At 46.2% G+C, this 26,703-nt stretch overlaps 1 protein-coding gene and 2 pseudogenes across 1 annotated transcript in view; 2 read left to right on the top strand and 1 right to left on the bottom strand.

The window, feature by feature from the left end:
* Positions 1-4,398, top strand: part of LOC139001054 (nucleotide sugar transporter SLC35B4-like) — a 39,370-nt gene extending 34,972 nt beyond the window's left edge. The window contains exons 3-6 of the mRNA XM_070402904.1: positions 905-1,007; positions 2,350-2,399; positions 3,264-3,345; positions 3,521-4,398. Coding sequence (XP_070259005.1) covers positions 905-1,007; positions 2,350-2,399; positions 3,264-3,345; positions 3,521-3,634 — 349 coding nt within the window. The 3' untranslated portion in view covers positions 3,635-4,398. The remainder of the gene's footprint in view (positions 1-904; positions 1,008-2,349; positions 2,400-3,263; positions 3,346-3,520) is intronic.
* Positions 4,399-7,071: 2,673 nt separating this feature from the next.
* LOC139001053 (THO complex subunit 2-like) lies at positions 7,072-11,741 on the bottom strand (annotated as a pseudogene).
* Positions 11,742-23,104: 11,363 nt separating this feature from the next.
* LOC139001058 (mRNA export factor GLE1 pseudogene) lies at positions 23,105-25,879 on the top strand (annotated as a pseudogene).
* Positions 25,880-26,703: the final 824 nt, after the last annotated feature.

The raw sequence follows: 26,703 nt of genomic DNA, 5'->3' as shown, positions 1-26,703 counted from the left end.
CTTTTCTAGGAAGGAAACTGCTTCTGTCCCTCTGACCCTCCAGGTTGTAGTGTGAGGGCTGCAGCCAGACTTCTCCCCCACTGTTGTGCTCCTTGCTCGCTGGAGCCAGGATGGGCACCAAACTGAATCTGTGGTCACGTCCCTGTCCTTCCCCTGTCCCCCCTTTCCTCCTGTCCTTCTCCCATCCCACCTTCCCTACTCATTTCAACATGCCCACCTTCAGATGTGCTAATGCATAAATATTTCAGGTGTGTTTGTGTGCTGAGCACGGGATCTTTGTTGAGTTATAATTGTCTTGAGATAAATTTAAGAGGAGAAACAATGGAGTCTTCTCACTCTTCCATGATGCTGATGTCATCTCTCCCCATTTACTTTTAAAAACCAATTGCTGCCGAAGCCAGTTTGGCTCAGTGGATAGAGCGTCAGCCTGCAGACTGAGAGGTCCCAGGTTCGATTCCGGTCGAGGGCATGTACCTGGGTTTCGGGCACATCCCCAGTAGGAGATGTGCAGGAGGCAGCTGATTGATGTTTCTCTCTCATCGATGTTTCTAGCTCTCTCTCTCCCTTCCTCTCTGTAAAAAATCAATAGAATAATAATAAAAAAAACAATTGCTATTAGGTAACATTTTTGAAGCCTAATTTTTAGTTGCTATGTATTCTTGAAGCATATTAAAATAGTGTTTCTTGAAACATACTCTACAATTTAAACTTTTTCCATGTTAATTTGGCTTTGTGAAGTATTTTTATAGGTACTTATTATTCTACTCAAATTATAATAGTGATACAATTTTAATAAAGAGGAAATAAGCAAAATACTTTTAACTAGAGGTATTTATTTCCTTCTCTATTTGATTTTCTTGAACTAGTAGATTCTGTGTGGTAAGCTGTTGCCTCTGCATTTCAGATACTATGCCGTCATGGTGACTATGTTTTTCACGGTCAGCTTGGTGAACAACTATGCCCTGAACTTCAACATCGCCATGCCCCTGCACATAATATTTAGATCTGTGAATACTGCTGCTCAGATCAGTGAGCAGAGGCTGACTGTTGTCTGAGAAGGCCGAAAGAGAGCAACGTGAAAGTGGATGGTTTACTTTTATCTATCTCAGGTCTTATGGGTGATTGATAAAAGGAAAGTTAACATTTTCCTGAGAAGCAGATTTTAACTTTTAATTTCCTTCATCTGGTTGATTTTATATTCAAACTTCCTATGAATGTTCTTTAACATTTCTCATCACTTTTTGTTTCTTTCTTACATAAAATTACATTTATTTCTAGTAAATGAAACAGACCCTTCTTTCATTTTGTTTCTCTGTGTGTGTGTGTGTGTGTGTGTGTGTGTGTTGTTAATCCTCACCTGAGGATATTTTTTCATTGATTTATAGAGAGAGTTGAACAGAGTGAGAGAGAGAAACATCGATGTGAGAGAGACACACGGGTTGTTTGCCTCCCTGTATGTGCCCTGACCATGGCCGGGGATTGAACCTGCAACCCAGGTATGTGCCCTTGACCAGGAATCAAACCCACAATCCTTCAGTGATCAGGCCCACACTCTAACCATTGAGAAACACATGCCACAGCCAGACCCTTTTCCTTCTTGATTTTTTTTTTTTAATCAGAGACTTGAGATAATTAAATAAAGAAAAATTCTTGGAGGCATGCTTCTTCCAAAGCAGTAGAGGTTTTTTCTTTGCCTCATGTATGGTGAGAGAACTGTGTTCAGTATATCGATAAGAACAGTTTTCCCTGGAAGGCAGAAAAGACTTCAAGGGAAGTATAGTTAGGGTTGCAGAAGAATACAAAATGGGTGAGGATTAGAATTATAACATTTTGGTGTGGTCTGAGTTTTTTGTGATATCAAATGTGTTATTTCTAAAGGCACTTCCCAGAGCTAATTATAATGACTAAGATGACCCTCACAGCATTGAGCACATAGTAGACTTTCTATGAGCACTTGATGAAGGACAGACACCTTTCCAGAGAAAAGAGAGATCTCCACATAACTTCTTTCCTCAAAATGCAGGGGGGAGGAGAAACGTAGTAAAAGCTCTTATAAATTAGATGGAAAAGTTGACAAAAATAAGCCTGTAATAAGCTTCAGCTATGAGTAGTTATTGAGAATTGATCATTGCTATCTTCATTGTCAGCTTTAAAAGGCGTAATTATTTTGCAAGATAGATTTTTATGGCTTATACTTTTTGCCATCATAAGAACACCTGGACCTTACTAATTATTCATCCTAATCTCTTCCTGCCCAGATGTTTTCCCCTCTTGGCAATGTTCATTTTTATCTTGAAGTATGTTGTCTTTCCCTAGTGCACTAAAACTTCCTCTTGTCTCCTTTTACAGGGTTCTCTAATTGCCAACATGATTCTAGGGATTATCATTTTGAAGAAAAGGTAAACAATATGCTTTTATAATTTATGTTTAGGAAGCACATTCTTGGCCCCACCTATAGGCTAGGCATGTGGATTACTTTTCTCCTGCTAGAGGGGGCGTGCTCCTGGCCTTCTTTGTTTGAGTTCTCTCTGTGACAATGATGTGCATTCCTGGAGCAGCTGACCAGGTAGGGGGTCCCACCTGTGCAGCAGTGTTCTCTCTGTAGAATTAGCTCTTAGCATCATTGAGTCCTTAGATCCATCCTAACCTATGAAGCCAATTGATTGAGAATTTCAGTTCCCTTGTGGTCACCAGTAGCCACATGTGACTATTCACATTTAACATTTAAATTACTTAAAATTAAATATTTAGTTTCCAATTCTCACTGGTCAGAGTTTAATTGCCCAGTAGCCACATGTGGCTGTTGGTGACCATATTGGAGAGCCCAGGATGGAGCATTTCCAGGCTCATAGTTGTGTGGGACAGTGCAGTCAGAGAAGGTGTTCATTAGTGCAACACAGTGAACGAAGGACTAATCGTGCACTTAGTGCAAAGAAAATTCCAAATAAAGCCCAAGTGGCCAAGAAGATAGAATGAAAAGTGTCGGAACTGTTCTATGTGACTGTCACCAATGGAATGTCATGTCTGGTCTTCCCTTCCCCCCGCCAATGAAACAATCTGTTGGTCCACAAACTTTTAGAAACTATGTTAAGCAACACCAAGGAAGGGTGTGTGTAGCAACCAGTGGGCACCCTGATCCTTGCACATGAAGACTTACATGGGCTCTGCTGGTGATTTATACCCTCAGGCACCATCTACTGAAAACATCCTGTGGAAATTGGTACCTGTGCCTTCCTAATGTGTTCTTGTTCTTATTTCTGCAGATACAGTATATTCAAATATGCTTCCATTGCCCTGGTTTCTGGGGGGATATTTATTTGCACTTCCATGTCAGCAAAGCAGGTGGTAAGAATCGGTTCACAAATCATTTATATTCACTGCTTGCCATGGGGCCCAGGCACCAGGTACTTACTAATAATACAAAGGGGGGAGAGAAAAAGGTAGCAAACATTTCCCTTGTGTCCAGGCCCATTGCTTGTGGTTCTGGTCTCTGTACCTAGTGTTTTTTCTTATTCCCTAGACTTCCCAGTCCAGCTTGAGTGAGAATGAAGGATTCCAGGCATTTACATGGTGGTTACGAGGCAAGTATGCTAATTACAATAATGATAATTGCCTCTGCAGTTCTGTTTGCTGAGTTTTCTCCTAAGGGACATGTTTCTTGGCAAGAAGTGTTAGCTAAACAAATGATGCCACAGGAGAGAGGCACCTGGGATCATAAGTCTGAACCGCAGTGTTCAAGAAGTGACAGAAAGGAAACATCGAGGTCATGGTGGTGTGTTCTGTGACATGGAGCCATGTTTCTCTGTTGCCACTGATCTAGGAAGAAAAGCACCTGCCTGCCTGCCCAGCACCCTGTGGGTGCTTGGCTGTCATCCGTCTCTTTATGACCTGTCTGCTGAGTACAGGCTTCTTCAGAAGGGCACGTTGTAGCAGTGGACTCTAAGTCTCCAAGGGACCCATTGCTAAATCTTAGATTTATTTTCTTCAGAAGTTAGCTGTTCCACATGGCAGTGTTCCCAGACCTGACTGGTCAGCAGAATCTCCTGGGAATTGTATCTCTTTGTGGAAGTAATGAGACAATTCCTGTAGTGCTTGGCCCTCCCGTTGTGAGAAAAAGAGGTGATGCTCCTGCCAAGTGCTTTCTGTGCTGGCAATAACAGGTTGAGACTGACTAGGCGAAAGAGAAATAGCAGGGAAGGAACTGGATTCTTGCTTCTTGGCTTTGAAACTTTACACCCCCCCCCCCTTTAGATTGCTATTCCTTAACACAGAAAGATCTTCATGAGCTATTGGAAGAACACTATCTATTAGGAGAAATTTGCAAAGGACTTGAACATACCACTTACGGAGGAAAATATTAATGTCCTGTAATTTTTATGTTCAGCCTAGAACTAGTCTAATAAAGAAATGCAACTTGAATACAAAATGCAGTATCTTTTTATTTCTGATCTATTATATTTGCAAGATAATAAATGATTATTCTCTTTGCTGCTGAGGGTGCAATAGGACAACCATGTTCACATAAACTGTTTACAGTATAAATTGACATGCATTTCTGGAAAAAAGTATGGGTTAGGGTTAGGGTTAGGCTTAGGGTTTAGGGTTTAGGGTTTAGGGTTAGGGTTAGGGCTAGGGCTAGGGCTAGGGGCTTGGGGTTAGGGGTTAGGTCTAGGGCTAGGGCTAGAGCTAGGGGCTTGGGGTTAGGGGTTAGGGCTAGGGCTAGGGCTAGGACTAGGGTTAGGGCTAAGGTTAGGGTTAGGGTTAGGGTTTTGGGTTAGGGTGAGGGGTGAGGGGTGAGGGGTGAGGGGTGAGGGTGAGGGTTATGGGTAGGATTTATCATGGTCAGTATTTCCATAACTTGAATAAGAAATGTGTTCTCAATCATGAAGATGTGACAACAGGAGGATGACTGAGCAAAGGAAAATCTGGTGACATATTTAAGGGCATATGAAAGGATCAAGCTGCTATGGCTGTTACCACATGTACAAATGATCTTTCCCAGGAAGTTTCTGGGGTCCAGCCCCAGCAGGTCCAGGGGTTCCCATGGAGGTGTGGACAGAGTTGGCAAAGAATGAATGACACAGAGGCAGCATTCAATTGATCATCATGGTTGGGTTCTCTTTTTATTGTTCCACTAGAGGCCCGGTGCACAAAAATTTGTGCACTGGGGGGTGGGGGAGGGGGTCCTCCAGACCAGCCTGTGCCCTCTCGCAGTCTGGGACCCCTCGGGAGATAATGACCTGCTGGCTTAGGCCTGCTCCTGGGTGGCAGAGGGCAGGCCCAATCCCAAAGTGCAGCCCCTAGTCGGGCTCAGAGCAGGGCCAATTGGGGAGTTGGGGCGCCGCCCCATCATGCACAGAGCAGGGCGGATCGGGGGTTGTGATGCCACCCTCAGTCACACTCAGGGTAGGGCTGATTGGGGGGTTGGGGCACCGCCCCCTGTCACACTCAAGGCAGGGTCGATGGGGAGGTTGCGGTGCCACCCCCTGTCCCACACAGAGCAGGGCCAATCAGGGGGTTGGGGCGCTGCCCTCTGTCACTCAGAGAGCAGGACCCATCAGGGGGGTTGGGGTGCTGCCCCCTGTCACACACAGAGCAGGGCCAATCGGGGTTGGGGCGCTGCCCCCTGTCACTCACCGAGCAGGGCCAATCAGGGGGTTGGGGCACCACCACTGTCACACTCGGGGCAGAGCCGATGGAGAGGTTATGGCTCTGCCCTGTCACACACAGAGCAGGGCCTGTGGGGGGCGGGGGTTTGGAGCGCCGCACCCTGTCACACACAGAGCAAGGCTGATCAGGGGGTTGGTGCCCTGCACCCTGTCAAACACAGAGCCACAGGGCAATCAGGGGATTGGGTAGCTCCCCCCTATCAGGCACAGAGCAGGGCTGATCAAGGGGTTGGGGTGCCTTTCCCTGTCATGAACAGAGCAGGGCGGATAGGGAGGTTGTGGCCCCGCCCCCTGTCACACACAGAGCAGGGCCGATCAGGGGATTTGGGCGCTGCCCCCTGTCACGCTGATCCCGGTGCCGGGAGCCTCGCTGCTCCACTGATCCCGGTGCCAGGAGGCATATTACCGTTTTACTATATAGAATAGAGGACTGGTGCATGGGTTGGGGCTGGCTGGTTTGCCCTGAATGGTGTCCTGAATCGGGATGGGGGTCCCCACTGGGGTGCCTGGCCAGTCTAGGTGAGGGGCTGAGGGCTGTTTTCCTGAAGCGAGTAACTGAAGCTCCCAACCGCTCCTTGTTTTCTGTTTGTTTGTTTTTTTAATTCTAGGCCAGCTTTAGCTCTGAGGCCTCGCTGCTGAAAACATCGATACAATGTTTCGGTCTGGCTGGATGAATCCAGGCTGAATGAAAGCCGGTTTCTGGGGTTTTGTTTAGCTTCTTATTTGCAACATACTACATAGTTGCTTAGAGTTGCAGCTGAGAGGCCGGCAAGTTAGGTGGGGAACGTTGGAGTCCTCAGTCACTGGAGCAAGCGAGCCTCCCTGCTAGTTTCAGTGCATGGCTGCCGGCCGTCATCTTGGCTGGCAGTTAATTTGCATATACTCACTGATTAGCCAATGAAAAAGGTAGCGGTCGTATGCTAATTACCATGTTTCTCTTTTATTAGTGTAGATTACATCATGGTATGTTTCAGGAAACCTTCTACTGTTCCTAGTTTCATGTCCATAATCCTGTCTCTAGTCTCTATCTAGTGCTCTTGATTTTGATCTTGTCTAGGTTAATCTCTTGTGTTCCATTATAAGGGATATTCCAAGGTCACTCTTCTACTGCTCTACTGATAAGCTACAAGGAAGTGACTGAAGGAGTTTATCCTACCCAGTCAAGTTCATGTCCTCCCAGCCTTGCTGCTTGCCTTCCCTGGGACTTCCCTGTGTCAGTGGATCTCCAGGGGTATAGGTTCTGGTGCTTTCCCTGGTGGGCAAAACCCTGGGGATGTGGGCCAAGCAAGTCCCACATTTATTGCCAATGGTCTTAGTCCAAGTTCTTCATAAGTAGTGCATGGTATTTCTGTAATAATAGGGGGGTTTACTGATTGATTTCCTTCCATAGTCCTGTTAACACCTAAGCTGGGGAAACGACCGTTTCTCGGGGAGGGGATCCTGGTTAAAACACATAGCGCTTAAGAGGGGGAGCAGACATATGTCCTACACGCCAGGTCCCTTGAAAAATGTAAGCTGTGCAGATGTTTCTTCCATGCAGCGACTGCGTCAAGCAGCAAGGGTGGATCGGCTCCCAGTAGGGACTAAAGTTAAATTTTTTTCAAGAAGCCAAAATCCTCACGTGATACAATCAGTCATCCCAATATCACCAAAGGTATAGGAGTTTGCACATCACCGAAGTCTATTCACATCATTAAGGAACGAGTCCCCGGAGGCCGTTTCCTCTCTTTTCTGAGAAAAAAAGGGATGAAATTTTCATCAGATGCTGCTTCCGGGTGTCGCATTTCAAATGAAAATTGTATTCACAGGAACCGTGTTGCAAGGAACTGACTAGAGGTGAAAAGAATATCCTGACAACTGATGACTTTGAAATGACTTGTCTAGAGGATGGTGGGTTGCAGTCATCTTTTGACTTCAAGCAGATTCCCCTGAAATGGGCAACACCAGACGCTCTTAATTATGGGAGATACTGTTCCGAGAGTGATGCATGGAGCGTTGGCATCCTCCTCCAAGGGACCTTCAACTTAGGGGTCTGTGTATACCATTTTTTGCCACTGGGGGAGATTTTTATCCATCTTTTCAGATTTAAATGAATCGCTGCCTTTTTCATTGCCTGAAGAATTTTGACTCCCCCCCCCCCCTTGTTTTTCTCATTTGGATAAGGATTATCACTTGGATTTTCACTTTTGTGTTTTTAAACCGCCATCGTTCCATTTTCTCCTTTCCTTTGCCTCTTCGTTAAGTCTGGTAGCACTTTCCGGTCATTGTTTGAGTGATGCCGTTTCCGACCTTTTCTGTCCTCTTCATCTTTTTTCTCTCTTTCTCTGGATCTACTTTCCCTTGACGTGTCCAATCCTTTCCTGCCTGTTTCTCTCTCCTTACTCTTGATTAGTGGTGAAGGAGTCATCTCCATTGAGTTATCATTGTCATCAGCACTGCTTTCATGAGATTTAGATGCACTTCCTCTGGAAGATGAAGACCCGCCAACAGGCCCATTGTGTACTGCGTTCTTCGGACTGGGGTCTTTGCGATGAAACTCATTTTCAGGTATCATGTATGAGTTCCTACATTTCAACTACCCAGAGTAGCTGGTAGCTAATGCATGTAGACGACGACTTTTCCCTTTTTCTTCTTGGCAGATTTTATGCACTCTTTTTCCCAAAGCCTGACCCAGATTTAAAACTTTTGGGTGGCAAGGAAGTATTTTTGTTAGCACAATCAAGATATTCCTCATGTGAATATATTCACCTGTTTCAAGGCAATGTACCGATGCCTTGGTTAGTTTGTAGTGCCATTTATGTACCACATGTTGGAAATTTTCATAGTCTAGTTGATCAGCTTGATTTCCCCGATCAAATCCTGTTGCCCGCAGTATAGTAAGGAATCCTGGGTGGTTTCCACATTCCTTTCCATATGTGGCTCTATCACTGTGCCACCTAGTCACAGTCTCTAACATACGGCAAAGAAACCTCCCATATCGATGCGCTTCATTTTCAGTACAGCTTGCCACTGTGGAAAACGATGTCAGAGAAAACTCGATCATAGCAAAGAAGTGTGGAGAAATTTGGAGTTTTCTCTTGATGTACCAATTCAACAAAACGAGCACAGTAAACAGCATCGACTGCTGAAAAAATACATCAAGGAAATATACACAGCTGTAAAAATTTTGTGATGGTCTCCTTTGGTCTAGATTTGGCTAAAAGCCAGTTGTCCTTTCTAGTTTCAGTCTCTGTAGAACTCGCTGTACATGTTCCATTTGTTTCTTTTCTTCTTCAAGCAGCTTGGCCACAGTGCTCCTTTTCTTTTTTCTTTTTCTCTGGAGACATTTCTTAATTGTCATCAAGTGCTTTCATCTGGACTTTAAGTTTACTGACTTCCCGATCATAGCTGGTGTGTGGAACTGCAAGGTCATACGTTGTCAGTGACCAGAATGTGGCATAGAATCGAGGGCTGATGTCATCCCAGACATTGGAAACGTGCAATGAGACTACCGCTTCACGAACAGGCGCCATCACCATTTCACATGATGCTATGTACTTGTGGACTTTATGTTGCTGTTTACTTCCCTTGTCTGATTTTTTAAGTTCATCATATTTGGATGAGATATGGCGTGCATACCTTGGCCTAGACAAGAAAAATGCTGCATCATGGGGTATATAAAATTCGTGATAGAGCACATCAATCGAAAGCACTCTCTTTGTGTACTCTTCTGTGCTTAGATTCAGTGCTAAAAATCCACCGAACTGTACCAGGGTATCATGACACTGGTCATAGAGCTTTCCCACCAGTTCCAGATCTTTCTCTCCACCTTCCTGTAAGATCACCCTATCCCCCTGCTGAGCTATCATCAAAACAAGGGGAAGAGCAAGGTCATAGTCCAATAGGGCATCCTTTAATCTCTATGTTTCTGGTCTGGCCACAAGAACCTCCCTCAGCTCTTAGTTGCTCTCCACCAGTCATGGCCTCTAGTTGCTCCGTTGTCATCGTCTCTTCCCCGGTGATTTCTATTCCTGCCATTTTATGTACCACTTTTTGCAATATAAGCAGGCCAGTACTTCTGCCTGCCTTGAGCTGATGAGCCACATATTGCAGAAGACCAGCCAGATCCATTGGATATTTAGGAAAGACTGCAGCACAGAAACTAACAAGAGGCCGAAGCCAGCTTGAACTGGTTGTATCGTCATGTTTCATCCTTCCCTTTTCTGGATTTGCTGAAGCCTCGATGATACAATAGGCCAAGACATCGTAATTCAATGAGGTGAGGCATTCCAGTGAATCTACTACAGGTGCCATCAACTCATCACACATCTGTATTTTTGCCAAGATATAATCAAACAAAATAGTTGGATTGCTGTGGCTCAATTTCCCAATTTGTCTTCCAGAAGGCCTCACATTTTCCTTGGTGAGATGGTTCATGATATCTCTAGCTTGGTCTATCGTTCGAGCTTTAACTTTTACTAAAAGTAGGGACCTGTTGTAAGTTTCATTCTTCCAGTGGCCATACAGATGATATCTATGCTGATATGGAAATGTTTTTAACATCGCCCATAGTTCCTCAGTCATACAAGCATTGCAGTCCATTAGAGAAAGAGATGGAAGTAGGGCCTGGTCAGTAATGCCAAGTAAACACCTAAGAATAACGTCCACTTTCTCTTGAACCTCTTGTTTCCTTCCATCAGACTGAAGCTCCTTCATAAAGGATTGGCCTATGCGCACCACTTTTGCAAGTAAAATGGGATCCCAAGAAAGGTGGGGACCGAGGTAACAGAACATACTGAAGGCATCTGCCCTCAAATCCTCAAAGCTCCCTGCTTGTTTTAGCGCTCTCTTATTTTGCAAAGCACGAACAGGTGACCCTTCAGCACCTTTAGGAACACCAACTCTTCGGTAGAGAGGCTCAATAGTTATGTGAATAAGCTTGCAAATAGCAAGAGCTATCAGCTTGTGGGAAGCAGCATAGTATGGAGGCATCCAATCCATCATGTTCTGCGCATGCTGCCAATCGCCAATCTTTAATAAGGCTTCTAACAAACCAAGTTTTTGGTTGTCAGGTGGCTTTTCTACTGTCTCCTCCTCCTCTTCCTTTGCCTTCTCTTGCTTATCCATTTTTTCAGAAGACAATACAGCCACCATAAGTTTTCGAAGAATGGCCTTAGGTTCCACCACTTCTCATTTATATTCATCCATCATGCAATTATCAGCTGGAAGAAGATGTACATAGAGATCATTTAAATCAATAAGATTACCTTGTAGGAGCACTGCTGCAACTCTGTATAAAGATGAAGGAGTCTTTCCATTCGGCTCCTGGTAACACTTGAATTTGAACCCAAGTATATGACAAAGTGTTTGTGGCTCACACATATTCACACAAGATTCTAATAAAGATATGAAGAAGTCATCACATTCTGGTCTGCATTCAAACACTTCTAAAATGACACCCAAAACTCTATTGGGATCTAGATGAAAGCTTCCTATTAAGGATTTGATATTTTGTAAGATTAAATCACCAGTCATATTTCCCAATAAATCTTGCCCCAATTCAACAATCAGCTTAGCATAGCCTTCATTCTCTTCTCTTAACAAGCTGAACTTTTGCTGCGTATAAAAGAGTTTTGTCTTGATTTTCACTGATCTTTGATGGAATTGCCTTGATTGTTTGATAAGTCCTAATGATTCCAATGTTTCTGGATCCAGGAGTTCCTTTAGAATCGTGTCTGAAACGAAATACAAAGACGCTGATACCAATTGCGTAAAACAGTCTCTCTTGCTCTTCTCTTCTAAAATGGTTGTCTCAATATCTAACATGCAAAAGACATCAGCAAGAATGGAAGGCACATCCTCACGAAATTCGCTGATGTCATTGAAAACATCAGCTGCTTGTTCGGGCTTCAGATTTTCTTGAATGACATGGTGTGATAACTCATAGAGAGCTCGCTGGAAATCTCTGTAAGTGGAACTGCCGTGGCTCTTGTTTTCGCTGAGAAGCCAATATAAGTCCAACAGGTCGCCTCTCCCTGATTTCACTCAGTTCTTTATCCACTCAACCCGGACCAACACGGACACTGCCTTCATCTTCCCCGCCTTAGTGACAGAGGCCCGGAAGTGCCTCACATCAGCTTGGGGTCAACGGGAAGTACCACCCACCAGGAATGCCGGGAACTGCGCCTTCGCTTTTTGAGTTTCAGGCCCCAACAATTTCTAAAATAAGATAAAATAAATAATGAAAGAGCATATTATACCAAAGATCACTCTATTAAAGTGCTCCAAAAGTAGGCATTTTTTTTGAGATATTTACTCAAAAAAATAAAAACATATACATTTAAATTCCATACTCACCAGAGGGCCAGGGGTTCCCAAAGGTTTGCACGGAGTCAGCGAAGAAGGAATGACACGGAAACAGCCTTCAGTTGTTCTGCAGCCTAGCCAGGTTCTAGCCAGGCACTTCAGTGGCCTCTATGACCCGAGACAGGGTCTTTGCAAGATCGCTCCTCTGAAAGCTGCCTTGGAGAGCAACGAAGGCGACAAAGCTCCCAGGGCTGAGAAGCTCTGCAAATAGAAGGCCCTGGGCCGCTCACCTTGCTCCATTTTATAGCCCAAGAGCTTGGTGGGAGGAGCCAGAGACCCACCAATCGGCGGCCCCAGGACTGAATCGCCGTCATCACCCATTGGAGGTCAAGTTTAGGGTGGGGAAGCTCATGACCCAGGCTAGGCCCCCGCACGGCCCGCCCTTCAGGTGGCATTCACCAAAAGCATCTCAAGGAAACGTTCTCCTGAACCTGGCTGCGATGCCTGGTGTCGCCTCTTGTGTGGACTCCTCGGACCCAGGACCCGTGAAGAGTGTTGGGGGGGGGGAGGTTATTTTATTTTATGTTATTTTATTATTTCTTTGCTCATTTCTCTTCATTCATTGCAATTGATTCTATTTCTGGGCAGTGAATGGTTACAAACATCAGTCCCATTTGTATTTTTTTAATCAGTAGAATTTCTGGATTTTAAGGACTATTTCAGTGCTTATCGTTGCCTGTCACATATCTGTCTGTCCTTTCCATCCGTGGCAAACGGATGCCCTTAAACCTAATGAGTTTACTAAAAAAAACAAACAAAAAAAACAACAACAAAAAAACTTAAAAATGACCTTAACCACATGCTTCATTTGAAAATTGACATATAACTCTATAGAAGCCCTGTTCACTGTCTCTGCTATCCAAGTTGTCAACTGTCCTTGAATACATCTAGCAGTGATGGAGTGTGGTGTGAGGTAGGGCTTTACCTTGGGGGTGGTTTGGGGTGTGTATGTGTGTGTGTGTGTGTGTGTGTGTGTGTGTTTCTCTTGGTTTTTCAACCTCCAATGTAATTTGTCCTAAGTCAAGAGTCCAGGTAACCACACAACGAAAGTCTATTGGAGGCACGCGAGAAATGAGAGAAAGGAATTCAAACGTAGCACTACAGAAAGTCCTCAACATACAGGACGAGAGAGCAGGAAAACAAAAGAGAAACAGAGGATTCCAAAACACTCAGTAAACCATAACATCGCAAGCACCCTTAACTGGCTATGAGCTCTTCTAGTATAAACAGATGACAAGATCCAATTGAAAGACAAAACGGAGCCCTGCAGGTGTGGCTCAGTAGGTGAGAGGTCCTACCATGCAATGGAAAGCTGAAGGTTCCATTCGGGGTCACAAGGGAATCCTGGTCAAGGGCACACACATGGTTGCACTTACCAGGTTCTATCCTGGCTCTGGGCAGGGTGCTTTTGTGGGAGGCAACCAACCCATGTTTCTCTCACATCAATGTTTCTCTCTCTCTCTCTCTCTCTCTCTCTCTCTCTCTCTCTCTCTCTCTTTCTCTCTTTCTCCTTCTGCTGAACATGGCTGTGATGGCTGGTGTTTATTCCTCCAAAGGAGAGCGTGGGGGAGGGGTGCCGGAAGGGGGATACCGGAGATGCAAAAACACCAAACTAAGCGGGCCTTGGAGGTCATGGGAGGCAGAGGTTGAAGTTGAGGTGAATAAAATGTGTATGCTTTTGTATATTAGCTCTGAGAGAAGTATGCCAGAGGACAACAGAAGCTGGTGGAGGCAGGCGAGGTGCTCCCCAGAGCCCCCAGATGGAAAGGGGTGGCAGAAGGCCTGGCTGTAGGTGGAGGCATTGGGATCTGCTGCTGGAAAGACTTGCAAGGGTCTGTGCTGAGGGAGGATGACGAAAACAAGGCCCCCGTGGTGTAAAGGGCTTCACTAAGGACAGGACTGGTGGGGAGCACAGGGCCAGCGAGGAGCACAAATCCTGCAGGGAGCACAGGACCCGCCAGGAGCACAGCACATGCCATGAACACAGGGGCAGCGCGGAGCCCAGGACCTGCGGGGAGCACTGAGCCGACTGGGAACACAGAGCAAGAGGGGAACACTGGCTCCTCAGGGCGCACAGAAATGGCGGGCAGCACAGGGCTGGCAGGGAGCAAAGGGTCCTCCTGGGACGCAGGGCCAGCAGAGGAGGGCGCAGGCGCGGGCTGAGGGGCGCAGGCTGCCAGTGTCTGAGGCGCAGCCTGGGCTCCCTGGCCTTGCTGCTTGCGCAGTCGCTGAAACCTTTGCTCTTTGGCCCTGCGGCTCTTGAGCCACACCTTCACTTGGTCCTCCTGCAGGTTCAGCCTGGCCGCCAGGGTCTCGCGTTCCTCAAAGGTCCCTTAGGGTTTGCCTTTAAAGAATTCCTCCAGGACTCGCAGCTGTTGTGCGCTGAACACCGTGCAAGGCCGCCGCCGGCGGCATAGCCGCGTCCTCTCCCTCCGGGGGCTTGGGGACAACCGGGAGCCAGTGTGAAAACCGGGGTCTTGCATCCTGGATGCTCCTTGGCCCTCTGGGCTAGGAGCTGTGGCAACCGCCCTGCGAGTGCCGCCTTAAATAGTTGGTAGGTACTCGCCACCCAGCGGTCCCAACCAATGGGGCTCGAGGCAGCGCTGCCCTCAGGCCCCGCCCCTTGTGCAGGTGTGTGCGTGCTTGCATGCGTGCATGTGTGCCTGCTTTTTCGCACGCCTGTGCGTAGGGGTGGGGTGGGATGGGGGTGAGGTGGGGCAGGCGGGTCCTCGGGGAGGCCCAATCATTGATTAGTCCTTTGACCTAGCAGCTGCCTGCGCCTGTCTTAGGGCCTGGCAGACATAGGTGGCCAGACAGCCATGGCCCTGTGTCGTAAGTGTTTCCCTCCACGTCCTGCGTGGTTCAGGGTTCGGGTCTGGAAGTGGAGCCGCACACAAATGAAATAGAAAAGACACAAGATAATTTGGGAATATGGGGGACCAGGCGAGCAAGTCCAACTCAGGGAGAAGGACTTCCACTGTGCTCAGGCCTCACCAAGCTTTTATAGTGAGAGGTAAACAAGGTAGTGATTACCATAGTCACACTGTTCTTGTGAGTTTCACTTGTTTTGACCATGGTTACACTTCCTGCACTTCCTCATCCCATTAGCTTTCCCAGATAAGATCTAGGGAGTGTTATAAGGTCAAGCCTAATTATGCTAAGAGGACTGTGCCCTTCAAGCTAGGACTTGTTTGTGACTTTGCCAGCAGGTCAGTCTGAGGCTTAACCCTATATCAATTTCCTACATCTCACCCTTTTTTTTTTTATTATTAAGCTACTATAACTTACACATCAAAAACAAAACTGGCTAATTAAAACAATAACAATGCCAATCCGTAACCCAAAACATTTTAAAACTTAAGCATAACATTTCAAGAACAAAAAATGGTTTAAGTCCCAATTTCAATGTCTAACAGTTCTGAGTCCAAGTTTCAATGTCCGACAGTTCCTTATGTGTAGATGTCAGCAATGATATTTCAGTTCTGGATGGTGGACAAATGGTGGCAATGCAGGTCTGACCCTCTCTGGTTTGATCCTGGGCAACCTGCAGCGACGCACAGCTGCTGACTGCTAGCATGGCAAAGCGTCGTCAGCGTCTCCATCTCTGAACTGTCTCTCCTCTTGTCTTCATGGCTGGAGCATTCCTGAGAATTCCTCTCTGTTGCAGGAATCCACATGGTCTTGAAGTTGTTTTCTGAAAATATACAAACATATTCTCAACCGAAGGTTAATAAATGGAATTTTACTTGGGGTCCTTTTTATATTTGCCCAAATGATTTTCCTTTGGCTTATTTTGACACCTTGTGTGTTTTCCTAGGTGTCTGTTAGCATTATAAATGAAAAATATTTTTTCTAGATGTAATTTAGTTACAGGATATTTTTCCTTACATGGTATTTTTCCACTATCCCCCCCCTTTTTTGACTTAATTATTAGGAGGATTTTTGGAAAATGTATAATGCAGTCTAGATAACTGTAAATTTTAATTTTTTTTTTTTTGCACAAAAATATGACTGCTTTAGGATCATTGCATGTTAAGCAAATTTACCATGAAATGAAAATTTTGGTTAATACTTCTTGAGCCAATTTGAATCTGAAAACCTGACTGCTATTTTACCGTCAAATTTAATACTCTAACAACAATCTTAGTTTACACTGTAAATGTTAATGGAAAGGATTATTTTGCATCCTTGAGAAAGCCCTGAGCATTCCTGGTATTAGGTTGGATGTAGATATAGGGTAGCTGTTGTCAGCCAAGTCTCTGTTGTCTGGGTACTGATCTCAGCTGGGCCAAGTCTCTTTCTGTTACCTGGGTCCTGATCTGGGCTGGGCATGGGAAGCAAGAAGCAGCCATGGGGGCAGGAGACCTCCCTCAGAAGGGGTGAGTGCTCAATCCCCTGCATAGTTGGGGGGGGTGAGGATCCGTGCTCCACCTCTGTTGACCCCCAAGTTCTCTTCTGCTGGCCCCTCTGCGACTGTGCCTGTCTTAGGTTGTTCCTCCCCGAGGAATCTTACCCGTCTTTGACTAACCAGCCATCCTCCGGGGCCAAGCAGGGTGATGTGAGGTACAGTTCTGTCTCCTTGGTAGCCTATGCCCCTGTGGCCTCCACGCCCAGCAATTGCCTTGGGATTCCCTCACCTACTGGTGGGGCCCCGGCATTGCACATATCTTGGGGAACCCAGGTTTCTTCTCCAGGGAGGTCCTAGCTCATGCCATTGGGCGAGAGACAGATCCACGGCACCAGCCACCATGAGGCTTCAACCTCAGCATGAACAGAGCTCAGGCAACAGCTGTGGGCAATTGGATTGTAAGAAGAGGGACCCTCTTGACAAAAAGAGCAAGAGAGGTCAATATAGAATGCTCAAGTGCCTTCCCAGGGAGCCTTCCACACAGTGAAAGGGATTAAATCCTTTAATGTCCTTATTAAATTCCTGCCAGACATTCAAAGAATTAGTTTGTAAATTTGTTTAGGATAAATGTACAATGACAGTGTAGAACAATATCATGTAAGGATATTCTTTGCTCTAGGCCATGGCAATTCAATTTCCAATAAATATTAGTGGAAGATATTTCAAAATTTTAAAATTTCTCCCTTTTATTAATTTTAAGATAATATTTTTAAACAGCATTCCCTATCGGCTTGTTTGCATATACAGAGGGATCATGGGAAGCCTTCAGTAACCTTTTGAAAAGAGTTTTACTTTACTAGGCTGCTTATAAAGATACTGGCTTCTTATAGCAGGTGTGTTTATTAATAAAGTTAGTAAATTTAGTAAAGTTTTATGTCTGATTCACGAGGTGCAAACGCTGCCCCACCTCCAGCCTAATTTAAAATGCAGCTGCGAGGAGCTTTTGTCATTTTAAACGACATCTTAAAATTCTACTGCTGTATTTTAAGAAATATAAAACAAAATAACTTGTTTTGCCCTTTCTTAGAGGCAAAAACTTAAAATATATTTATTAATTTATATTTGATAAAGCTTTCCATGTGATTTCAAGTATATTAAATTGGCTTTATTAAAAAATCCTTTAAGAAGAGAGAATAAACTTTTGAAAACATTTCAGGGCCCGTGAAATGTCCCAAAGTCATTCCTTGGTTATAGTTTTGAAATCCAACTTGGAAGACCATCAAATATATATGTGTATATATGATTTAAAGATTATATACCTTTTATAATTATTAAGAGATATCAATTAAATTAAAACTGATCTTTGAATATAAAAATTTCAGTTGGGATCACAGAATTTATCCTCTTTTTTAATCAGATCAATGAGTAACATATTTTGAATTCTAATTATTTCAAAGAAAATAAAAGTTATTTTTTCAAAGATAAATCTCTATACTTTAGGCATTTAGCTACCTCAATTACATAATTTTTCCCAATTCAATCTGAACCTTAAACTTTTAGCTGGCAAGTCAAATATTTAGCATTTCTCAATCAATAACATTTTTAAGAATAAACTTCAAAAATGCAAGACATAATCAACCAACAGATTTAATTCTGTCCTCTAGATTTAGTATGAGGCACACTCAGATCAATATTTCAGCATTATTTCACTTCAAAATACCTAGGTATAAGTTTTTAGATTCAAACCCAATTATCATTTTAAGGCAGTTGCTTTGGCAAATTTTCTGTAACAGACAATTTTACTGAATTTCTTTGAGGCTTTTAAGATTAACTTTGGAACAGGCTTTATTAACATTTCAAAAATCACTTTATTATGGAAAAATAACAATCTTGTTGCTATAACCAGCCTGCATTTCTTCCCTGGGTCAAATTCGCCATTTTTCTTAGGAAATAATCAGTCTTGGGTTTTATTCTGTACATTTGTAAAGAGATTTCAGCTCAAAACTCTATCTAGATGTCCAAAATCGGACGATGCGCGCTTTAGTTCCAAGCCAGTTTTTCTCTTTACACGTGCACAGAAATCCCAGACGAATTTTTTTAATTTTGTGAAACTTTTCAATTAGAATAGTTGGGGAGGGGGCGTCCATATTGGATGGCCATGTGCTTTCTTCCCTTCCCTCACCATCCTGCTTTGGGGGAAGTTTCAACAAATGACTCAGATGGCATATTTTTCCCAAAGTCATGCTTAATAGAAAAAGACATTTTAAATTTTTTCCTATTTCGCTTTCTAAAGTCATGGCTAGCACCCAAGGTTATCTTAGCCAAAGTTTGGTTGTCATAAGATGTTCTCCGATAATTTTTTAACAAAACTAATCTTTTTACGGGCGAGCCGAAAACTCTGCCCTCTCCTGCCACCTTTGAATCTCTCCACACCAGAGGTGGATTCTGTAGCGGAATTTCATTTCTTATTACAGATTTTAGATTCCAAATACAAATTAAGATTTTAATTTGAACAAGAAAATCTGTTGCGAAAGAAGCAAAGTGTTGGTGTGGTGGTTTTCCTTATGCAGTTTTGAACACATACATTCAGGTTCACACAGCCCTTTCCCCAATGGCTGCTTGGAAACATGGTTGTAGCCTCCGTCAATGTTTTCTTCAACATGATCTGCTTAAGACACAGCCAAGATCTTCTGCCTCAGGTCAAGAAACAGATTTTAATTTGAACAATGGCGCTCTTCTTTTTCCCTCCTGATTTAAAAGAGTACCTTTTAATATTACAATTTCTTTATAGTTTGGTGTTTTTGCACAGGTGATTCTATTAACAGAGAATTAATTAGGACATGGAGGTGGAGGGAGCCATGAAGGCCATTCCTCCCATTTTTTCTTTTCTTTCTGCTCCTCTTTAGGAGTGGAAGGTGCAAGGGGAGGAGATTTATCCTCCTTGGCCTCTCTCAAAGGCTCTAGTAAATGAAATACTGTGTTTCACAAGGGAAAACACTTTGGAGGCAAGTTTTTCCCTGCTGCTGATCTTTTTTCGATTTCTAACTTTTTGGCAAACTTTTAAGATCTAATGTACCTTTTTCAAGAAAACAAAAATTATGTTCTATAACAACATGCAAAAACTATAAGAGATTATCTCCTGGAACTTTAGCTCCTTAAGCATGCAACGCAACAGTCTGTAATAAAGTTTCTTACTTTTTTGAAAGCCCAATCTACTTTTTTAAAGCCGAATCCTGCCCCGTTAGCCTGGTTGAGAAAACGTTCCCACACCGCCTACAGCTCCGGACCACTGTAGCTGATTGTGGGCGTTTGTGTGCGGTGAAATAACCCACCTTTACGGTGAATTTTCCTACCTTTATGGTGAATTCTTTGTTCCTCACTTTGCCAGTGAAACTTCATTTTTTCGCTCTAGCGAAACCTTTACTTCCAGAGTTCCCGACGGGCACCAGATGTCGTAAGTGTTTCCCTCCACATCCTGCGTGGTTCAGGGTTCGGGTCTGGAAGTGGAGCCGCACACAAATGAAATAGAAAAGACACAAGATAATTTGGGAATATGGGGGACCAGGCGAGCAAGTCCAACTCAGGGAGAAGGACTTCCACTGTGCTCAGGCCTCACCAAGCTTTTATAGTGAGAGGTAAACAAGGTAGTGATTACCATAGTCACACAGTTCTTGTGAGTTTCACTTGTTTTGACCATGGTTACACTTCCTGCACTTCCTCATCCCATTAGCTTTCCCAGATAAGATCTAGGGAGTGTTATAAGGTCAAGCCTAATTATGCTAAGAGGACTGTGCCCTTCAAGCTAGGACTTGTTTGTGACTTTGCCAGCAGGTCAGTCTGAGGCGTAACCCTATATCAATTTCCCACAGCCCTACCCTCAAGAGGACTCGGTAGTGTGCTGTTCCCCAGGGGGCTTTTATTAGAATCCACCTGAGAAACGATGACCTGCGTGATGGAATGCCAAAGGAAACCACACTGTGAGATCTCCTAGCTACATTCAGCTCGCCATCTGAACTGCCTCTTCCCATTTCAGGGTGTCTTCTCCCCTAACTGGACATGATTTCTGCTTCCTGGGAGCACGTTGGTCTCCACGAGAGTTGACGGCCCTGACGTCCACAAGGGATAACCCAACCGATTCCTTGGTTTGTAAATTGGGACTGGAGGCCCCCTGCTCCATGATGTCTAAAAGAGAAACAGGGTGTGTAACGAACAAAAAAAAAAAAAAAAAAAAAAAAGACTGTCTAGAACTCTGTCTCCTGGCCCCACTTAGCAGAGCCATAGAATGATGTCCCACCAAGATTTTTCCGTGAGAGCCTTTGTTATGCCCGAATGAACTTGCCTGAACAGGGTCCCGTCATACAGAGGCGTCTATCACCTGAGGCAGAAGATCTTGGCTGTGTCTTAAGCAGATCGTGTTGAAGAAAACATTGACGGAGGCTACAACCATGTTTCCAAGCAGCCATTGGGGAAAGGGCTGTGTGAACCTGAATGTATGTGTTCAAAACTGCATAAGGAAAACCACCACACCAACACTTTGCTTCTTTCGCAACAGATTTTCTTGTTCCAATATGGGCAAGCATTGCTGTCCTGAAAGATGAATTTCTTACAAAATTCTATATTCAAAGTTTCCAGATCACCCTAGCTTCCTGCAATGGATGTCACATTTCTATAAGCAACTTTCATTTCCACAGACATTTCATTACTTGCTGAGCTGTGTGTTGAAGGGCTCTTTATTAGTGTTTGCACAGGCAGTTTCTCCCGTGCGCGCACGCGTACACACACACACACACATACACAAACACACAGCACACATGCCCTCATATTTTCTAATATAGAAACAACTAAGTATGTGGGTTTCCATTTGGGATTGCTGTATCCTTGGTGTGGGATATTTTAGGTTGAGTAAGAAATAAGTGATCAGCGAATGCCTCGCCTTTGAGACACAGTGGTTTGTACACTGTGAATGGTCCCGTACATGACCAGTGTTGTTTGATGAATAAAAGGTTTCACCTGATTTTACCCTGCATCATTTCACTCGAGTGAATAATGTGTAAAACAGCGTTGGTCTTCCATGATTCCCTCTCCTTTGTTGAGTTCCGTCATGTTTTCTAAGGGAAGGACCATGACTGGAGGATTTTCCACATAGGTGACATGTCTAGGGCTCTTCTCCCGTGTAGGAACTCTGGTGTCTGATGAGATTCGCATGTTGGCGTTCGCACACTAACCGCATTCGCATGGATTCTCTCTGGTGTGTGTTATGTGGTAACATGTCGACAGCTCAGACTTTTGACGGAAAGCCTTCCCACACATGGGACATACATGTGGTTTCTGCCCCGTGTGCATTCTCTGGTGCGGGTTCAGGCCAGAGCTTTGACTAGTGACATTCATAGCACTACTTGCCCGGATGGACTCAATCCTGCTTTTCTGTGGTAAGATCTTTGATTGAGAGCTTTGTCAAAGAGGGAACATTCATGTGGTTACTCTCCTGTGTGGATGGCCTCATGCTGTCTAAGGAAAGAACTCTGACTGAAGGCTTTCCCACACTCACCGCACTTATAAGGCTTCTCTCCGTTGTGCACAGCATTGTGGTTTCTAAGCCCAGGTCGTTGCAGAAAGCCTTTCCCTCTTCCATGACATTCACATGGTTTCTCTCTAGGGTGAATCATGTTCTGCACTCTGAGGTTGAAAACACTCATGAAGGGAATCCCAGGGTCACACTGTGGTGTACATGTCATTGTGTCTACTAAGGCATTCCTCCAGTCCAGGTGACTTTCTGCACTGTTGGATGACATCTGGTTTCTTTCTTATGTGAACTGCGGAATGCAGAGACACGGTTTATCTATGAGTAAATTCATCACTTCAATCAGCCCTTGCACCCTTCTTCCAGAAGCTGCAGAGAGCTCGCATTTTCACGGCATGGTTGAGGCAGAGGTAGGATTCTGGACATGTTCTGAAGTTGTCCAGGTCAGGGAGGGCTCCTCGGCTGGGGTTGGGGTGGGCATGGACTGAGGGATTCTGAGAGGGGCACTGAGGCTGCCGAAGGACCACAGAAGGGAGGGGCACCTTTGGAGGGTGAATTCCTAAGGGCTTTTAGTGCCCCTGAGGGTGGGGATGACCTTGATTGTGAGAGAGGGATTAGGCAGGGACCTAGAGTTGGAGCCCAAACTACTGTCATTTCAAGGAACATCAGACTCCACTCTCCTCTCAGGGACCTGAGCTTTGTAGCATAACCATGATGCCAAACATGATCTGACATGATCAGAAATGAAACCCAATCACAAGCACGACATGTTGTGCAGACTTTTATTAGTACGGGATAAAAAGTAGATGCAGCGGAACTTCATAAATCATTTCATACAGCATAATACATAAAATAAAATAAGTAAAATACCCCCCCCCCCCCAACAAGACGTGATGCGTCTTCCCGGTGTTCAATGTTGCCACGAGAAGGGGTTGAATCCTCCAAGTCCAGGGAATGCGAAGGGAAAAGCAGCAGGAAGCTGCGATTCGCAGGTGTGCACACTCCGAAAGTTCGCCCAGTCCTACGGGCGCCAGAGCACACTGCCAGGAGTAGCGTGGAGGCTGGGCTGGGTCCTTGGGAAGGTTGTGGGCAGCAGCTCTCCAGTGGGTCCTGCACCAGCAGCAGCTATTTCGATCTCAGCACTTTGAATGGGTAACGAGGTCATGTGCGCCCCAATGGGCTCAGCCCGGAGCACCGACATAGCAGCCCAGGCAGGCCATCATGTGCATGCACAGTAGCCACCAAATGGTGTCGGCGCTGATGTCTCAGCTGGGCCCTGGCACTCCAGAGGATGCCGACATCCCCGCGAAGAGCCCAAGCCGCAGAGGCAAGCGCACTCCTCCATGCCTCCACCTGTAACGGCCACCACAGTCCACCGATATCATATGTAAAAAAGTTGCTCTCACCCCTCCCACTGTGGAGTCGCTGGCTGTCTGACCAACAAGTCGCTGTGCTGCAGGGAGGGAGACTTATATATACCGAGGCGGGAGGGCTGAGCCAATCATAAGCCACGCTAGAGCAGCCACGCCCATTGCGGCGGTGTGATTGGTGGATTCCCGGTGGAATAGCCTGTCTGTGGCTCCGCTCCCGCCTGCCAGCGCCCAACCAGCTCTAACTTTGGAATAGAAACCGACAGGATTCAAATCACCTGGTATAAATACAGACGTCCCAAGGCAAGGAGACACAGAACTTGGCTGGGGAACCTAACCAGAACTTGGCTGGAGATCCAAACCAGAACTTGGCTGGAGATCCGAGACAGAACTTGGCTGGAGATCCTGGCCAGAACTTGGCTAGAGCAATTAGGAAGCAACTTTAGAGTGAGGGAGCGCTCGCTTCCGCTTCCAGGGCGGCTGATTCGAGGGGTTTGTTTTTTCCACCCGCGGCACCTCGGAAGAGCGCCTGCAGCACGGGCCATGCCGTCCGAGAGCCGCCGCTGCCTCAGCCGCCGCCGCCGGGAGCCCTGCAGGCGCTGCGCAGCTCCGGCAAAGGTCGCCTCTGCTACCGCCGCGACTGGCTTCTGCGGGGCGAGGATGTTTTAGAAGAACGTGCGTCCACTCCCCAGCTATCTTCTTACGCCGGATGGGTGGTAGATCATATCCTACCCCCCACACAAGAGAACCTGTCTGCCTCAGAGACTTCGACATCATCTAGCTCCACTTCAGGCCTGGACCAACCTTCATTTGTTCCCAGGTATCCCATAAGAAGCCTTGCCTTCTCACCAGCATCCCCGAGAACACCAGCAACACCAGGTGGGACCAAGGGCACACGTGGGTCCCAGCACACGGAACCCATGTTACTTCGGTCCTCCAGGGGCATCGAGGTGGAAGGCTGCATCCGAATGTATGAGCTAGTGCACAGAATGCAAGGAACAGAGGGCCTGAGGTTGTGGCAGGAGGAGCAGGGGAGGAAGGTGCGAACGCTCTCTGAGATGGCATCTGAACAGCTGAAGCGTTTTGATGAACGCAAGGAACGGGAGCATCGCAAAGAATTCCAGGACTTGAGGGAAGTGCTGGACAAGAGCTCCAGAGAAGCCCTGGCACAGCAAGAAAAGCTGAAAGCGGAGCATCGCTACAGAGCGGAGATTCTCAACCTGAAGCTGTGGGAGGCAGAGCAGCAGCGGCTGCGGAGGGAGGAAGGCCAGCTCCGCCTGCGGAGCCTCTATGCCCTGCAGGAGGAGCTGCTGCACCTCAACCAGCAGCTGGACTCCGTGGGCCAGCACAGAGACCCGAAGGTGGACCTGCTGGCCTTGCGGAGCCGAGGCAACCAGCTGCGCGGCCTCATCGCGGGGATCATTCGGACCACCTCAGAGAACGGCGTTCCCACGGCAGAGGACAAAGCCGTGGCCGAGAGCGCGCTGCAAGAAATGCGGGACCTCCTGACGGTCGCCAGGGCGTGTGAAGACAAGAGGAGGAGGCAGATTGAAGAGGAGGCCCGGGTGAAGCGGCAAGAGGCACAGGTGCAGCAGAGGCCAGAGGTCCACAATGAGTGCCCGCTCCCAGCCAGGGCCCGGGAGGGACACGGAGTGATGGCCTCCAGGTGAAGGTCCAAGACAGTACAATGCAGTGGCACCAGCAGCTGCAGGAGGCCTCCCGTCAGTGTGTGCTGGCCTTTGAGGGACTGACCGGCAGCAAAGACAGCCAGGTCAAAAAGATAAAGATGGACCTCCAGAAGGCAGCCACTATCCCAGTGAGCCAGATCTCCACCATCGCAGGCTCCAAGCTGAAGGAGATCTTTGTCAAGATCCACAACCTGCTCTCTGGGAAACCTGTTCAATCTGGTGGGCGCTCTGTGTCCATCACACTGAATCCACAGGGCCTGGACTTTGTCCAGTACAAACTGGCAGAGAAGTTTGTGAAACTAGGAGAGGAAGAGGTGGCCTCTCATCATGAAGTTGCGTTCCCCATCGCCGCCGTAGCGTCCGGGATCTGGGAGCTGCACCCGAGGGTGGGGGACCTCATCTTGGCTCATCTGCACAAGAATTGTCCGTACTCTGTCCCTCTCTACCCAGCTTCCAGGGAGGGAATGGCTTTGGAAGACTATCAAAGAATGCTTGGCTACCAAGTGAAGGATTCCAAGGTGGAGCAGCAGGACTGCTTTCTGAAACGCATGTCCGGGATGATGCGTCTCTATGCTGCCATCATCCAGCTCCGGTGGCCATATGGAACTCGACAAGAGGTTCACCCTCATGGCTTAAACCATGGCTGGCGCTGGTTGGCACAGATACTAAACATGGAGCCCCTGCCGGACGTGACGGCCACCCTCCTCTTGGACTTCTTAGAGGTGTGTGGGAATGCCCTCATGAAGCAGTATCAGGCCCAGTTCTGGAAGATGATCCTTCTCATCAAAGAGGACTACTGCCCCAGGATTGAAGCCATTACAAGCTCGGGACAGATGGGATCCTTCAGACGCCTCAAGCGGTTCTTGGAGGAATGTTTGCAGCGCAAGGAGGTTCCCGTCCCCAAGGGCTTTCTGACTTCCTCATTCTGGCGTTCCTGACGTCACTGGTCACCCCCCGGCACCGTTTTGTTGCAGAGGCGCAGTAATAAAGCCACTGAGCAGAGCTGTGTTTGAGAGAGCACTGTCAGATTTAGAAACCTACCAATATGTATTTTTATATATCTATTTATGCCTTGTGGCTAGGAAAGGCTTTCATGGGCCACTGATGACTCCTCAAGGGATCCACAGGACAGAAGGGGAATGGATTCGGCCTTCTCACTTTTGCAAAGGGTTTGAGGTGTTTAGCACTTGATGCCACAGTTTCTGTCTAGAATCTTTCAGAAAGTAGGTAATACCTAAGCGTGTCGCTCTGAGCTGAAGTGAGCCCACCACTTCCAAGAATCCTGTAGTAGTTGAGGCCCGAATCCTCACATATGACTCTGAGCTGTGGCTGCTTTGCCTTTCTCGGCTTGTGAAGTCATTAGAAATTCAGAGGCAATGCCTGATGTAGGGATGGACTTTGTCCCCAATGGCATTTCAGACAGCCTAGTGTCTAGAATTAGGCCCTGCCATGTGTTGTATTGAACCAAGAAGCACTGTTTGCCCTCTCGATTGGAATCCAGTGCCTGGGTGACAAGGGATGCATGAGTCAGGGCAGGTGCCCTCTGTGTGTGTCGGGTTTTCAGTTTGAATGAAGATGGACCGAGATGGAGCTGGCCACAGTATGCATGAGCTGAGCATCCACAAGCAATGGCGGGGTGAAACAGAGATGTTAGGAATTGAGAACTGCATTATTGTTGTTGTTGTTGTTGTTGTTATTTTGGCTTGTTCTGACTAATGAATGATGATAAATGTGCCTGATTAAACCCACTACAGAAATCCAA

The sequence above is a fragment of the Myotis yumanensis genome, unplaced genomic scaffold (genome assembly GCF_028538775.1).
Source record: "Myotis yumanensis isolate MYYU_CA2020_CCGP unplaced genomic scaffold, mMyoYum1.0.hap1 SCAF_80, whole genome shotgun sequence".
In the NCBI taxonomy this organism is placed as follows: domain Eukaryota; kingdom Metazoa; phylum Chordata; class Mammalia; order Chiroptera; family Vespertilionidae; genus Myotis; species Myotis yumanensis.
This window is presented reverse-complemented; position numbering and strand designations above follow the sequence as displayed.